The sequence below is a fragment of the Diadema antillarum genome, unplaced genomic scaffold (assembly GCF_040938485.1).
Source record: "Diadema antillarum isolate AM-2024a unplaced genomic scaffold, OU_Dant_1.0 seq00001285_RagTag, whole genome shotgun sequence".
NCBI lineage: Eukaryota > Metazoa > Echinodermata > Echinoidea > Diadematoida > Diadematidae > Diadema > Diadema antillarum.
The window spans coordinates 63857-81355 of NW_027272064.1; the positions used below are offsets into that span (position 1 = coordinate 63857).

Consider the following 17499-nt stretch of genomic DNA (forward strand, 5'->3'; position numbering starts at 1 on the left):
CCAAAACGTTACCTATACCACTATCATTCCATTCAAAAAATATTAAAAAAAACGAAATTACCCAGAAAACACCACCCCCCCCCCCCAAAAAAAAAAAGCATCATAAGACACAGGTCATTGAGAATGTTTAATATGTAGAATATTGCTATGTCTTTGAATTTCCACATACAGTGTAGTTGGCATTGTGCATCTCCCACACCAATAGGCAATGCATAAGACCATATATTGCTACCGATGTATTAATATTACACAGAATCATAATTTCTTGACACAGTGACATTTGTAGAGATACAATGTATTGAGCCAATCATCTTTGCAGATATTGCACACACAAGGATATTTCCCTCATGCCCATTCACACAGTAGATCTTAATATCGAGAGAGCTTTTTTGCCTTTTTATCAGTGTCAAACTTTTCTGACACCAATTTATTTCACACTGTGAATGCACTATTCCATAAAGAGCTTCGTAATACACAATGCAGCCCATCCACATGCATACCATAACACCAAGTCACGGGTGTATAACCACACACTGTTAACACCAAGTCACAGGTGTATCACCTGCACACCTTAAAACCAAGTTACTATACAGGCATATCACCTCATAACACCAAGTTACTTACTGGTGTATTACCCACACACCAATCCACCAAGTTAAAGGTTTATCACCTGCATATTTTAACACCAATTTCCTTACAGGCATATTACCTGCACACTATTACCCTTAATAGTTACTTGCACGTACACTGTATACACATGCAGGAGTGTCATCTGTGTTAGAGAGTATGATTAAAAGCTATTCAAACACCGGGCTGTTTTAGTAGATGAAACCTTCTTCCCGAGCAAATGGACTGCAAAGGGCATATAACTGTGACATTAGAGTGCTTCTACAACAATAACCCTTGTCTGGTCATACAACAGGTGAGATGAGATGTGGAGTGTCTGTTGATATTCTGCCTAGATCACAACACATTAGTCTGTACATGGAAGTTTTCTCGCAGGTGGCATGACCAAAAAGAAAAAAAGAAAAGCAAAACGAAAAACCTCTTTGCTTGAACACCATGCCCTTTTATGTCATTCATATCACGCTGTCCTATTGTATCGCAGCAAACAGCATGTTTGGTTAAGTACTTTGCATTTATAAATGTGTTGGGATTTGTGTTGCAATGTGTAACCTACCCAAGCAACTGCTACTCGCAGCATATTTATCATATTCCCTTGCCACTAAATTTTTAACAACAAATAAACTAAAAAAAAAAGAAAACTAAATTGATAGGCAAGGCATTTTGTTATCCCACCAGCAGGCCATTTAGTGATCTTTTAAACAGAGATAATGATGATGATCACGATAATGATCATGATTTTGGTATCGTTACTATTAACAAGACAATGATGACAACGGATCTCTCGCATGATTTCTGAATCCAATTTTTCTTAGTCTCTGAGAAGACATCTGCTTCTCCTGCAACTTTTCCAGGAGTATAGAAACAACAATAGTGATGGCAACAAAGATGAAAGAAGAAGGAAGGATTACAATAACACAACAAATGAATAAAGTAACCATAACAGATTATCTTTCTCCTGAACAGACGATTTTGTTAACATAACAGAATGATGATTTTCATTAACATAAACAGAGATGATAATCATTATGAATTGCAAATGAAACAAGGATACAGCATTTTCTATCACACTTGTTGCACTTGGAGCACAAGGCTGACATTGTGGATCCACAAAGATTTCTCCTGAGCTGCTTTGTTTCTGTCGACGTGAAATCCTGATGGGGATCATACTCCCCAGGATGGGACCTCAACCAATGGTGCATTCAAACCCACTTCTGCATTCTACGATGTTATGAGGAAGAGAAGAACTTCAACGAAAAGAGCGCCCTCTTTCTCAGGATCCCTGTCAGTCCGGGGATCAGTTTTCTTGGTGGTGGCCTCGCCGGCCGTAGTAATACCTTGCCAGGATGTTTGGGTGGATTCCCAAGTTGTAGGCCAAGATCATCACAGAATTCAGTCCTGTTGTCTGGGCGTGTTGGAGAAGGCAGAAAAAGGACAGTCATAAAATGAAGGGAAAGATACACTATACATGAACACAATAAAGATTCATGAAACCATTGACATAGGGCTCAACATTAGCGGTGGTCTAGCACCCCGGGGCCACTAAAGACTGATGTCGGGCCACCAAATTTCCAAAAAGTTAATCTTTTGGAAGCCAAATAGGGCAACTAAGATTCAAAATGGATTGTTATGTTTCTGTTTATTTCAGGCCTGTACATTTCTATTTAAGGCCACCAAAATTTCAAATTCAAAGATTTTAGTGGTGAATGGGCCACCAATAGAAAACTTTCAGAGTGGAGCCCTGTTGTCTGTATGCATTATTTGGGGGAAAGTTATGAGAGATAAATGTGATAATGACTTGGAGCAGAGGAAAAAAACAATAACAGGTCAGAAAAAAATGAGTGACATACAATACATTGCAGGCAGGGATGCAGGCTAACCCATTTTTTCTACTGGTCCAACTTGTCTGTTGGACAAGTGGGTACCCAGTTTTTCCACTTTTTACTGGTCCATTCTTGAAAAAGTTACTGGTCTCAGTGATTTTTACTGGTCCTGGACCGTTGGACCAGTGCCAGTGTGCAAAATACAATACATTGCAGGCAGGGATGCAGGCTAACCCATTTTTTCTACTGGTCCAACTTGTCTGTTCGACAAGTGGGTACCCAGTTTTTCCACTTTTTACTGGTCCATTCTTGAAAAAGTTACTGGTCTCACAGTGATTTTTACTGGTCCTGGACCGTCGGACCAGTGCCAGTGTGCAGCGTTGTTGTACATTGTACATCAGGAGATACTGCTTTGATATAGTTAATGGTACAGCACTCACACACAAAGCTAAGGATACCACAAAATTTTGATCACATGATATTCAGCAACCCTTTTAGAGAGAATGTGCATTATTTTGTACAGAGATGTTACATTAACATAAAATTTCACTACAGGATATGTATGGAAACTCCACATCCAGGTATCACAATAACCCTAGCAGAATAATGATTACTGTAAAACATAAAATATTAGTGGCATGAATTTTTCGCGAATTGAAGCCGACAGCCCTTTTTGTGGCATGAAATTTTCACGTACTACCACTGGCATCCAATGCATATACATGTAGTGTAGACAAGAAATTTTGCGTGCATTCCAATTTCGCGAATTTTGGCGCTTGCAAAATTTGCGAAATTAAAATGCACACGAACATTCCTCATTTTACAGTATCATGAATAAGACCACTTCAGCAGTGAAGTGTGTAGTTATTTCAAAGATTTTTTTTTCCTCACATCACACACAAGGTTGAAAACATGTGTACTCAACTTCAAGTCACTTTGTCCTAAAACATTCCTGGTTCTTTCTTTCAGATGATCAAAATATAAAGTGAGCTCATCAATATCATCACAAGATCTGCTTAAACTGCCATTAAAATTGCAGATCTTCTGAGGGACTAATGCTCTTCCTAAAGACAAAATGTAATACAAATCATAAATATACTTATGGCCAATATGTCTCTGGCATAAATTTTTTTTTGGAAAAGAATTCTGAGAAAATTCCCATCACACTTACCCTGAAAACGCCATATCTTTGCCATCGTCGGCTGGACGTAATCGCTGCTTTTCCTTCTACAATTTGAACATGTCCTTCTCCTTGCAATTTTTTCACCTAAACAATAGCACCAAAAATAAAGAGAAGAAAATTAAAAATGGTCCACATAAATACAGTCCCAAAACAAACCAGCATCTCAAAATAATATTTTCTGTTATATTACCTAAAAAAAGATATATACTTATCACTTCACTTTGAAGATATATACAAACACATACACACACAACAATCTATTTTTCTGCAAAATGAAGCTATCAAATTATACTGCTGGTAGGCCCACCTCAGGGGCCTGTTTCATAAAACTTGTCATCAATGACAAGTTGTCATAGATGTGACAAGCTACGGAAATCCTTGCATCTGATATTGGCTGAGAGCAAATTTGTCATAGAAATGTGGCAGTTGTCACTGATGACAAGTTTTATGAAACGGGCCCCAGGTGGGCTAAATAACCATTTGATAACAAAAGCAAAATCCCTTCATAAACTGTGATGTTGCCTAGAATGATATGTGTACAAAATATTTCATGGCTTTGGAAGCACAGATATACTTAAATTCACACTTATCAATAGAATCCGTAGAATGCTGTTTCTTATCAACAAGGTAACAGAGATGGTTTCACTCTCTTTTTTCTTTTCAATCATCATCAAATGCATTTAACTGTTGTAGTCTTTTTCATATTGTTACGATGTTTAGTCCCATCTATACACATACCATTTCATAATCTTCCATTATGACATAGTCTGGAAACATTGCAACATTCTTGAAGAGCCCTCTGGTCATAAACAGAGCTTGGTCACCGTATGGAAGCTCTGAAATCAGAAAAGGAAAATAGGACCACATTAATCTGTCTATGCATTTTAAACGTGAAATGAATGGTCAAAGATTTAATCTCCATACATGACATTAACCCTTTGTCAAAAGAGCAGATTTTCATACCACTGTAGACCTGGTTGAAATAAAGCTAAAACTCATGATGTAACAAGACACTCTTAAGATGAAGATGGCGTAAACTTCTTGCCATGAGAATGAGAATGAAACATTCTCTTGAGATTTACAGGATATGAGAATAAGTACAATGTATGAAAACTGCAACATCTCTTTTGTTACTGTAAAAGCCATTTTCATGAGATCTTAATCATAGGGTTTAATTTTAGCGAATTGTGAATCCCTGTTGGGCCTGGAATTCAAATACACTACAGGTAAATATACTGCAACCTGATCTTGATCACATTAGATTTACAGACAGACACTGGTGCACTTATGGTAGCCTCAGTGTCAAAATGCAAAAACAACATCTCGTGAAAATGTCTGTGACCTCCTCAGTCGTGAAAATGACAGCTTGTACAGAATTCAAAATATCATTAGAAGAAGATCTATCACTGCTGGTACAGTGCAACACAAATGAACCCTTCAAAACTCTTAACATGAAGGATTCATTTCTATAATGAAACTACATTTGTACATCATTCAACATTTTGAAGAATTCCCATGAAGAGAGTGTTATTTTGAATCAAGGAAGTAAAAGCAACTGCTAAGAGAAATCAAGGATAAAATTATATTTACACTGTATGTATATTGTAAAAGCAAGGGAACCATTTACATTTGTATCCTGTAGCATGTGTAAACTTTATCCTCTATCTTCTATACGGAATGTAATTACTTTCTCTTTTCTCAGAAGATTTCATTTTTTTCTTCATGACTCTGCTCGCAACATCTTGTATATGCCATTATATCCTCACATAAATCTTCCACAGTGGAGGATGTCAATATCTTCCTATAGATCACTAAGGAAAATCATATTTATATTTTTGCCATCTTGATTAAGATGCAAATGACTGTCACTACAGCTAGGGCGTGCTAGAGTCAGAATTGCAAGAAGGCTGTATAGAATGGCCCTATGCATCATGGATATTAAAGTTTATATGCTTTACATACAAATACACTAAATACAGAGTGACATACCGAGATATGTAGACCTCAAGTTGGTTCCCCATTCAAGCAACCACATTTCAGTCATAAAAAATCTTGAGTAGCCCAAGGCAGCCCTAGTAACAAAACGTATGTGAGGGGAAGAGAGAGTGAGATAGAAAACGAGATTGATAATGATGGGTGGATAGATGGATATATACAGAGAAAGAGAAAAAAAAAGATGTTTCGGTTATATTCCTCTATTCAGACTCTCCCACATGCATGTGTCAATGAATAAAAATGTATGCTACAAGTATGTGCTGTGAAAAAAAAAGGAAACTAGACAATGAAATGCATTGGTGGGACTAACCACACAGCACTTGATGTGTTGAACTCATCATTTAAGTCTCAGCTTTATTCTTTTCACTTTCAACCTTTTCTCCATGCCTACTAATGTTACATTAATATGCCAATAAAAATTTACCACTTGGCAAGTCAGCCAGTGACTCCATGTTACCAACTAGAAAAGCACTTTGAGAGCACACACTTCCGCCAAGCAGCTACTTTCCACTGATGATCTTGCTCTTCCACAGATATCAGTGATTTCCAACCATGCATATGCATGCTGAAAAATCGCCCAATTTCCCAATATAGAAGCCTCTGTCATGTCATAAACTCTCAGCTGTGCGGGGTGTCTCGCCCTAGCAGAAACTAGAGCATGCACTTTAGTGCGCATATGAAAACCTCAAAAAGTTAATTGACCCTATCTGCCAAAATATCGAAAATATCGAAAATCCTTCATAAAATCCACGAAAATTTCCGGATCACTACCAAACTTTAATCATTTGTTCCTTGCGTCATTCTCAACCTTCCCTGCAAGTTTCATTCATATCTGTACACAACATTTGAGTTATATTGCACACGGACAAATAAACAAACAAACAAACCAATGCCGATGAAAACATATCCTCCTCTCTTGGCAGAGGCAATAATACACAGAGATTTGTCTCTTGATGGTTCAAACATAAACTGACAGTATGAAGGTTCACAGTTTAGATTCACAATAATACAAGTAGAGAGCAAGGCAAACTCCTCTTCAACAGAAACACATTTATAAGTATTGTAGTATTAAACCCGTTGAGGATGGACAGATTTTGCCACAACACGCATTTCCCATAGACACTTGCCCGATTATACTCGGGACTCGTCCTCAAGGGGGTTAATAGTGGCTAAAATTAATACTGGGTTTGAGAACTGGGTAGTTCGAAGGTCAATACCTCTCTTCCTCTGGACAATGCAGAATGTCCAGCCCAAACTCGAAGGCTCCTGCGCTCACCCCGGGTGTGGACAGCGTGAGGACCACAGAGGCATCGAACCCTTGAGGTAGCCTGGTGTCCGCATGAAGGAAGAGAAAATTGTCCCCCCTGGAGAACATGGCACCACGGTTCAGCTGTCTCCCCCTCCCTGCAAATAACCAACACAAAACTAATCAGGACAAAAACAAATAAACAAACAAATGAATGAACCTGCAACTACATTATGGCTGCTTTCTGATATTGTACTTCAATTTGTTTGTTTTCTGACACATTACAACAGAGTTTATATGATGATCTAGTCAGCATGTTTCCATTTTAGCACACAGGGAATACACATAATACATCACTTACTGAAGTTTAGAATCAGCTTCACCATCATTATACACATACATTTTCATCTATCACAAAGACCTCCATCTTTACTCTTCCTTCAGCCATCATGATTTCATTACACACAGGAGGGAATTTGCTTTAAAACCATATTCCGAGACTATCATATTCACTATTTCCTATGCAGATTGCTTTAGACTTGTAAAGTTTTCTAAGAAATTTTTGTTTGACATCCCATCACTTATGGGCACCCTCTCTTTCTCTCAAAAAATAAAAATGAGTTTTAATCAAAGGAGAATGCTCCCTTTTTTGTTGTTTTCATCAAAAACCATCCAATGATCCTTTAACAGAGAATGGTCTTCGTAGACATACAGATGTAGATGGAATTTGAGACTCACAAAAACCCGAGAACTGAGTATCCGCTTGTGTGTGTACAATGTATGTCGGTGTGTGTGTGCGTGTGTATGCTATTGGTGTGTTTGTATGTTTGTATGTGTGTCCTGTTACCTTTCAACCCTGTCACCAACTTCACAGGAACCTCGTTACTGCTTGCTGCAAACTCTTCCACAAGCTGCCTTGTGTTGTCTTCACTTCCCCCATCACATACCACTATTTCAAGGAAGGTGGGAAATGAGCAGTTCTGCGGGAAAAAAAAAAAAACGGCACTGACGTTCTGATGCCACTCATCTTTCACAGTCATGGCATGAAACCCTTGATTTGATTTGATTTGATTTGATTTTCTTTCTTTCTTTCTTCTCTGTGTGGCATCATTTACATTTTTTTAGCAATATAGTCAAACATAATACACACAAATATGATACTCATTATAGCTAGTTTCTACAATTTCAACCCAGATGTCTGTTATCTTTCATAGAAATAATGATAAAAGTTTGAAGTGGCCATTCACTGTCAGTACATGTGCATTTGAAATTTCATTGACTTTGTATGTAATATCAAATCAATTGTTACTTTATTTTGTTGCAGGACCCCTAAGAATAACAGTACATAAACCACTGATGGGGCTACCCTGGGTAAAGAATACTAACTAACTAAATGAATAAATATAAAATAACATGTAAGTGGTAAGAGTTATGAGGTCAGCATAACATTCTTGACATTATGTGCAAATCATACAAAGTCAGCTGCATGCCTGCAAAACGTCTTTTATGTTGGTGTTATATGGCAATGTTTGAAGATATTAAAGACATTTCTGACCATTAGCAAATGATGGAGACATCCAACTTGTATGAAATGCAACTAAATAAATAACTAGCGAAGATTTGACTGTACATATCTGTACATCAACATTTGGAAAAGAGAAACACATCTTTGTTATCATATTAGGAGATTATAATAGACTGCAAAAACGTAACAGATATGAGAGATGGTTTTCCCCCCACAGCAAGACAGACCCTAAATAGGCCAGACACTTGTTCAGAGTAAGACTTACATCAATGACACTTTGGAGAGTCTGTCGAATGCACCTGGCTTCGTTGAATACTGGAATGATTACGGACAGGAATGGAGCTTTGACCTGGTCCACTGTGATCCCCATATACTGCTCAAGGTCATCCAAATCCTCTGCGTTGTCCTGGAAACACAAGGCATCGCAACACAAGCACAAAATATGAATACATGAGCAAACAATTCAAAGAATACAAATATATCAATGCCCATGTAAACATATCATATATGTTGAAAAAAGAAAAATATCTGCAAACTAAAAAGGCATTTGAAGAGTGCACACCTCTGCCAAGCCAGCAACTCATTTCTACCTATACATACATGAAATTTGTTTGTAATACATGTACGTCTTCAGCTTCCAGCTGCATGGCACCTTCCCCAAGCAAAGCATGCGCTTTAGCGCACATATGTAAACCTCCAGTACGCGCAGCTTTAACCTCCCAAGTTTATTGACCTTATATGCCAAAATATCGAAAATCCACACAAATTCCCGGATCACTGCCAAAATTCAATCATCTTTTCCTTGTGTCATTATTGACTTTTCCTGCAAGTTTCATTCGAATCCATCCTCAACTTTTTGATCACATGACCTCCTTCCTTGGTGAAAGTAATGATAATAACACATTTTCCCCAAAGACAAAACTAGAATGCCTATTAAAGCCCAATATTTTGGATAAGGATCATGCAGTCAAAGTAATAACTGTTCAACTTGTAACAACAATCTCACGGTATGAAAGAAATGTCTCATAATGACTTCACTCACTATATCTCGGAGTATTCTCGGAAGAATTTCCAGCCTAACATCCAGTCTTTGAGCAGCTTTCTTTTGTTGCTGAAGTACTTTACTTGAGCCCCACTGTATATCAGACCCACATAGTAATGCATCTGATGAGAGAGAGAGAGGGAGAGAGAGAGAGAGAAGGGTTATTTTGGTCTAAGTATAAAATTGTATATTGCGGGCTGTGTGGGATTTTGCAATCCAGGATTCAGGATAAAGATTTTTTTTTTAAAAAGAAGAAGATTAAACTGTCGCTCATTTATAACTTCATTACTTCAAATACCGTCTGGTGTCTGAAAATAATGCTGTCATTGTTTTTTCATAAATTAGAGCCCTCAACAGCTTAAGTTCAGAGTTTTGTACATCCAAAAAACAATTCATCTGTATTCTAAATAAGTGGGAGTCAGCCTAAAAAAAATATATATATATTCATCTTTATTCAAGTTTCTGAGACATGTTCCCCTTCATGTTCAGTTTTATACAGTGTTCACACACTGAAATGAATCTCTGTGTCTGCCACTAGAAAGCTGCAAAAGACATTCCATATATCTGGAAGGTCACAAAGCATATGAACGTCAATCGATCACACAACTCTCTATCCACATATACAAGCACAAGTACTTTGAAAGTGGAAATTTTCGCACAAGTAATTTTTCGCAGTCAAGAGGGTAAGATGAATTTTGCATGTTTTTAATTACGCGTTATCAAAACATTAAACAGTGTAATGTGAAACAAGCCAAAACATTTGTGTGCTTTTAATTTTCCACTAGTTTCTGATAGTGTAAAATGAATGAAAATTTCCTCTTTTGTAGTATTATATGAGACATACATGCATCAAGGTTGATTAAAATGCCAGGTAAAGTCATGCTCCATGTCCTCATTCATGTTTTAGATGTCAGAGCATTCAGACCAGAAATGTAAACAAAAAAATCAGGCCAATCTTGATTCGAAATATTCAAACAAACGAACAAATAACTCAACTGGTCATGCATTAAGCCACAAACATGTTGGGAGATGCACAATTACGATTGCTTTCAGACTTTGAAATAAAATAATACAAATTCCCTAGTATGAGAATGAAGCATGTTTCTAAGTTAATTCACAAATGAGTTCTCTTGTAAGTCTGAAATGGCTCCATGCAATACTAATAGATCTGCATCATGAGAGTAAATTTTCACAGTAGTGATAATGTAACGTCTCACCCAGATTGATGCGTTCTTCCCCTTCATTTTGACTGAGGCCTATGAGGTAGTAGCCGCCATCTTTGGCTGGTCCCAGCACCATGTTACAAGAGCCCAGAGCCAACTTGTCGAATGTGTTACATATGATGTCTGCATCAATGGACGGAATGTCACTCCCTACCTGCAGGGAACAAAGAGGGCGCAACACAAGCTGCAACTATGATACATATTTGGAAACTGATGATCATAAAAGAACATACGAGATCATACATATTTATTCAATGTGAAAGTGAATTACATGTCAAATATTTGATTGGCAGGTATATTACTGACACTAAGCTACAGAGCCTATTCCAAACAAGAAGCTGCTCCCATTCATTTATGCAGCAAAAGTTTTTCTTTTGAGTAATCATTTTGACTTAAATGAGAACCCTTTTCTATACGCAATGATATCACAGCAGTAGATGAACTGCGAAAAGAAAGAAACATTGCTCACATACCAGAATGACCCTCTGTTTCTTGCGAGCGAATGCCGCTGCAAATGCATCGGCCATCCTTCCCCCGAGGGTCACACCCGTCTGTTCGGACCAGCGGCACCTGAGCCGCTTGCGACGATGGCTCTTGAGCCAAAAGTCCACCTGTTTCTTGGTGCCTCCCGTGTACTTAATCTCCACAGACACCCACGGGCGCTTGGCCTGCACCAGCTGCAGTTGCTCCAGTATGTGGTTGGTCTGTTGAGGTGGGTGAATATTTCAAGGGATATTAAAGCTATACACATGCAAAAACACATAAATATCTAACATATATCAACAAACATATATACATGTTTACACACACCTCGAGTTGTTATGATGTAAAAACAACAGCAAGAATGAAAGAATGAATAGTGAAAATGTCTTCTCTGCTCTCACGTCTGTGGTAATGTGAATGCTTTCACGCTGATGACATACATTTACAAATTTAATTCGCTCGAAACCCTGAATGACTGTGTGCAAGATACATCAAGGATATAATGTTACAAGACACATCCTAAGGTCACATGACACAGCCTACCAAAATGGCAGTCATATGATTGACACAACCACTCTGAAGTGCAGATATAGAAAAGAGTTTTTGAATGATGTACTGACACTCGAGTGGTGGTGCAAACTCTCCTTCCTCTTTAAATATCTGCGCCACCTTTTTGGAGATATTATGATGCATTAGATTTCATGGAAAACAATGAAGTAGATTAATTTGCCCTCTTCCATTGTTTTCAAAAACTGAGACTCTCACTGCCCTATGGATGATCAAAGACAACAGAAAAAGAAACAAAACACAAAACAAAACACAAAAAACACACACATGCATGTCATACGCATTACACAAACGATTAAAGCACTAACAGTCAAAGATCAAAATGGGGATTCTACCATTAGAAGCTGAACGTTGGCTGCTCCGGCTTCACCGAGTTCAGGGATAAGCCGGGTCTTTGTGATACCAGGCGCTGGGAAGCGTGTGAATACGATGATGTGCTCGCTGCGGAACGAATGACCAGCTCTTCGTCTCCTTCGAATCCGGCCGATGAAAATGGCCAGGAAGACAACTGCAGCGATGAGGCTGACGGTTCCCATGGTGAAGGGCAGTGCCATGATCTGATCAGTGCCTGCAGTTTGGGATACCATACTGTGGTAACTGAAATAGAATTTGCTTAAAATTCAGTCCTGTTGATGTAATCTATTCTGAGTGTTAAGTAGGTGGCAATCTGAAATAATATAGAGTAAAATACCCAATATGCGTCAGGGTGCCTATTTCTGGCAGGGGCACTTTCATTCATTAATAAAACAGCCAATGAACATCATGTGTGCTTGGTCCCACTTTAGAACACAAGCAGGAGTTACTCCCAAGTGTTATAGGAAGCGACACCTGATTAGGCCTTTTCATCAATGAATGAAACTTGCTGCAAACAGGCACCCTGTACAAAGCCTGCTGCAAATGGGGCCGCGGGCCGCGGGGTATTTTACTCTAGGCACCATTCACGCTGCCAGTGAAACATAGTGATGGTAAAGAATTACAACAGTTCAGTGAAATTTAGTTTGGTACCGTAAGTAAAACTGTGCCAGCAAATGCGGTACCCTAAACATTGCCAGAAAATTGTAGATTGGAGTGTGAATAAAAAAACTGTGATGATATTTCTACCAAGATTGCATGTCAGCTTGTGAGGTTTTCAAATGAGAACACTCACTGCAGATAAAAATCACAATAAATTCAATTACTTGTCAAATAACTTCTTTTCGATAAGGTTTGAATTCTTCCCTGCCCCCCTGCAACCAGACAGAAAACACAAAGTTCACCAAGCCACCAAGACTAGACTACTGTTAATGTTATGCAAATTATTACGGTTCTGTCGTCTGCAAATATCTGTACTCTGTTGATCATTTTTGAATGAAGATGAAGCAGACTGCCTGCCAAGCCAACTGCCCATGCATTATAATAATCCCTCATCATTGCTCATTGGTGGCAAAAACTCACGATTTCACACTTTTTGTTCATATCGTGAAAGAAATGTTTGAACATCATATTCATAACTTGATGCTAGTAAATTTATGGCCTAACGTTAGACGTCTATGCTTTAATAGTATTGAATCATGGACGTGGTAAACTAGTTTCCACTAATCATGCTAATGTTTAATTAGTAAATGGTAGAACCTAGTCTATGCCCATGCCATGGCAGCAGTGTGGCAGCTATCAATTAAAGTTTAATCCAGTTAAAAACTTCCAAGGGAGGGAAGAGTAAATTACTTTTTTTAAGGGCCAAAACCTTACCTACAAATGTAAGTAAATTTACAATGTGCTACCTGAGGTCAAATCTTGGAAACTTGAGATTTGACAGTCGTTCAACGTTCAGCCGTCTGTCGATCTGTTGACGTGTTGGTGTTGTCGTTGAAGTGTTGACCGTTGTGTTGAACTCGAATAACCTGACGACCTGTCCTACACTCCCTAGCCTCTCTCGCTCGCGATTCCTTCACCACCGGCTGTTGTAGCCGTAGCGTAGGATACAAAGCAAAGGGCCGGAGTATGACCGGACGCGGACTGGACTCGTACTCGATGCCGGGTGGACAGGTAGGCCGCCGGTATACGTCCTTCCTTGTGTGGGCCCGGGTGGGTGAATAAATTTCAAGTCCGTGATACCTTCGTCGGAAGTTCTCCCGGCATGGCAGCGTGCGTGGTATTGGATTACATAAGACGTGTCCCAATGATGCACAACTTCATTCAGACTGACTGCTGCATCCTATAGGCTAGCACATGACTTATCACATGATCCATCCAAGAAATATGCCATCGATCAAGAAGACTGTGTGATCGATTCTTTTTCTGGCCGACGGAGAAATTCCATTCAAACGATTACGGTGGTGTGGTGGATCCAGAGGGGGGCGCAACCGGCACACGCCCCTTATTTTTCGTTAAAAACAAAAGAAATGAAATGAAAAAAAAAAATGAAATGAAACCCGGAAGTGGCACCAGAAATATTAGTTGCCCCCCTTTACAGAATTCCTGGATCCGCCCTTGTAGTTCTGTAACAATTTCTTTACATTTACATTATATAGTTTCTTGTCAATATGATCTAACAGTACGTAACTTATCAATAAAAGAATGTCGCAGCAACATTAAATGTACTGGAATCAACTTGACCATCACCATCACAGGTCCAGCAGGGGCCGCACAGCGTTTTTCAGAGTGTGTGTATGTATGTGTGTGTGTGTGGGGGGGGGGGGGGGGGTGAGGGGCTAAAAATGAGGGGCCGGGCCCGGGGGGGGGGGGGGGGTATCAAGTTTAAAAAAAGCTAGGTTTCCCTTCCCCATGCTTTAGTAAAAATAGCCCTGATTCACAATCAAACCTACGATATTTCAGAATTTGTTTTTCGTTAATATTCTGAATTCATCTCATTCTTTGTCTGGATGTTGCTCAAATTTTTTCAAGAGTTTTATTTCTTTTATCGAAAAAAAAACACGCATCAGATTCATAGGCCTTCTCCAGAGAAGATGATTATAGATCTTGATTCAGTGTCCATGTTCATCAAAAATGAAACTTGTCCACCAATTTGCTCTACCCGACAATCGCAAAGATTTTCACCTGTCTTCGCGTAGACCATCACAGGAATATCCTCGGTTAATGAAATCTCTTTTCGGGTCCGAAATAGATTTTTTTTTTTTATAGCAATTTAAAAGGAGCATTTAGTTTCAATACATTCACCTTTAAAGGGTGTGTACAGTTCTGATCGAGGTGAGGATTTAGCTCTTAATGTTTTGCGAATTATTCAGAAACCACTCTATGAGATGTCAAAGAGCATGCAATTCTAAGGGGTCTCAAAAGTTTATTTGATGAAAATCGGTTTTGAAATGGCTGAGTTTATATCCAAAAACAAGGTGAAACAAAGAAATCCTAATAAAAGGCATGGCCTGTCGCCTTTTATCATTATCACTTTTTTGGATATCTCAGCCATTTGAAAACCAATTTTCATCAAATGAACGTTGAATCCTTCTTGAAATTACATGCTCTTTCATATATTTCATATCGGTTTCTCATTATCTCACTTAGGAATGTTCAACTAACATGAATCCCCACCTCAACCAGTACTGTGCGGTCCCTCTAAATTAAAGAAATTTCAGAGTAATTCTTGCATTTCAGTTACATTTTTTTTCAATTACAATTCTTAATTGGATACAATATTATCTTGTCCTTCTACAACTCATGACTCTTTATTGGTAAGCCCATTTATGCGTCACATGTCCTGATGTTTGGGACCCGTTATTTCATCTCCCTTCTCCCTTTTCTGTCCATTATTCTCTTCCTGTCATTCATTCTATGCTTACTTAATTTCTTTTTCTCATACAAGAGAGTTGCCTAAATGTAGGTCGGCCATATTTAGCTTATATAGTTCTTTTCTGTGTTTCGTTTCTTCTTCTTTTTTTTTCCAGCAATTTTTTTTTCTAGTTTGTCATCAGTTTTGAATTATAGATACATATATAATGAGGGGACTGTAACCTGCAAGACCTGCTTTTATAGTCCCCTCCACTTCCAACAACCTTTTTTTTAATTGTAAAGTATAATCTCAGTTCAGATTTCATTTGTTTTTCATAACAATGAAAAATCATGTGAATGTATATATTCAAGTATCATAATCATATTATTTTGTTGGAGATGAATGGAATGAAATGACTATAGAATTTGTCTTTCTTTAAATCAACCCGGTTCCTTCTTGTCGTTTCTCCTTTAACAGCTCGTCTCATCTTCTTTTACTTTTTATCTAACGGTTATATAATGTCTCATACTAGGCCTAGATTTTCATGTAAAAGAAAGGACATAATCCTATTTGCGTGTGACTGTTCTGGGATTGCGTAACAAAGAGAATCCTGTCTATGCATATTCCATCTTTCTTTCTTTTCTTTTTTTTTTTTAGGTTCAATGAAACTTTTTCTGTGCTATTTTTATCTCAACTATTTACGCAACCCACCAGTTAACATTAACATGGAAAGCATTATGTGCAGAGTATACTTCATGTCTTTTTTAGGCCTATTTTTTTCTCTTCCATTTGATCAAAGCTTCTTGCTTTATCGAAGGATGTATAGGTATAAATATAACCGAAGGTATGAAGACTCTTAATTATCATTATATTGATCAGATAGTCTTTTTTGTTTCTTCTTCTTGATTTTATAAATAATTTAATGTTTATGACTCATGAATGAAATAATTGATGATGACTATTTCATGTCCGAGTGCCACAAGGTTAATTGTTTTAGGCCTACTCTCCCGCATTTCGTCTGTAGTGTTCTGCTTGTTGTTGCTGCTGCTTATAAGGTGTTATCTGCACGTATGTCTTCTGGACTCTTATTTACATTCTTTATCTCAAGTTGAGTGTCACAAAGATGATGTTTTCAAATACAAATAAGTGGTACATACGCAATTTGTCTTTGATCAAGACTACGTTATATAAACAGATATATAAACAAATATTCATACATTTGTTATACAAACAGATATATAAACTAGAGAAGCATTCTGATGGGCCTCAAATACAAAAACAAAAACAACAATAGATAACGCCCCGTCCTCGCGCCACCCCCCCCCCCCCCCCCCCCTTCCCGCTGTACCTCTCCTCCTCTCGATCTCTCCCCTCTGTTTGCTCTGAGGGTGCATGTCTTTGGTTAGGTGCAGGTGATGGGTACACCTGTACTCTTCTCTTTCTTTTACTGTCATCTTAAAGTGTTCCTATTGAGAGAACACAACCACTGATCACAATACACTTGCCTCTCCTAATCAATATGATGGGAGAACGTTTCGGTTGTAGTTGTTGTTTTTAGTGCAGGCCACTCTATCTGTGCAGTTATTTAGGACCAAAGCACTTTACGGCTAGTCTATGCAACGAAGCCTACTCCACTATCGTGGTTTGAAAATTTTCTTCATTACGACTGATTAAAGAGGAAACTTAACAATAATTTTGGTATTCATATCCGTATATCATCAAAATTATCTTACATATAAAATGATTCAGGTATTGTGACTTCTGAGCCATTATGGTAGAACTTATAGGAGAAAACCATACAATAACGTCTGGATTATAGACTAGGGCCATCAACAATTCGCCTGGCAACAGAATATGGCGACGTCCACTGTCTGCTGTTTGCTACTGGACTCTGCGGCGTAACAGAGTTAACTCGAGCTCTGAGCTCTGTTTTCGGATTTACTAGAAGAAATGTCTAAACCAAAGGCTACTGAGTGTCCCAACATGTAAGTTATGATATGTTTAGAATGCTGAATATTGATAATAGAATGATTCATAGCCTCACATGTGGCCTCCATTTTCGAAGATTGTTTCAAGCTTGTC

The 17499-nt window shown here is 38.3% G+C and overlaps 1 protein-coding gene across 1 annotated transcript; it reads right to left on the bottom strand.

Moving 5' to 3' along the window:
* Positions 1-1070: 1070 nt before the first annotated feature.
* Positions 1071-12273, bottom strand: LOC139707928 (uncharacterized). Its single transcript, XM_071619920.1, has 11 exons — positions 12047-12273; positions 11135-11365; positions 10656-10815; positions 9439-9560; positions 8662-8802; positions 7719-7851; positions 6843-7029; positions 5620-5702; positions 4369-4466; positions 3619-3714; positions 1071-2029 (listed from the first exon to the last, which is right to left on the bottom strand). Exons 1-11 carry the CDS (start codon positions 12263-12265, stop codon positions 1922-1924), a joined length of 1578 nt encoding a protein of 525 aa, XP_071476021.1. The 5' UTR covers positions 12266-12273; the 3' UTR covers positions 1071-1921.
* Positions 12274-17499: the final 5226 nt, after the last annotated feature.

Bases quoted from the DNA above. Each gene is read 5' to 3' on its own strand.
- LOC139707928 (XM_071619920.1), bottom strand. From the start codon at position 12,265: ATGGCACTGCCCTTCACCATGGGAACCGTCAGCCTCATCGCTGCAGTT. The intron at 10,816-11,134 runs GTATGTGAGCAA...TGTTCCCTGCAG, and splicing joins AGAAACAGAGGGTCATTCTG to GTAGGGAGTGACATTCCGTC. The intron at 9,561-10,655 runs GTGAGACGTTAC...CTCTCTCATCAG, and splicing joins GGAAGAACGCATCAATCTGG to ATGCATTACTATGTGGGTCT.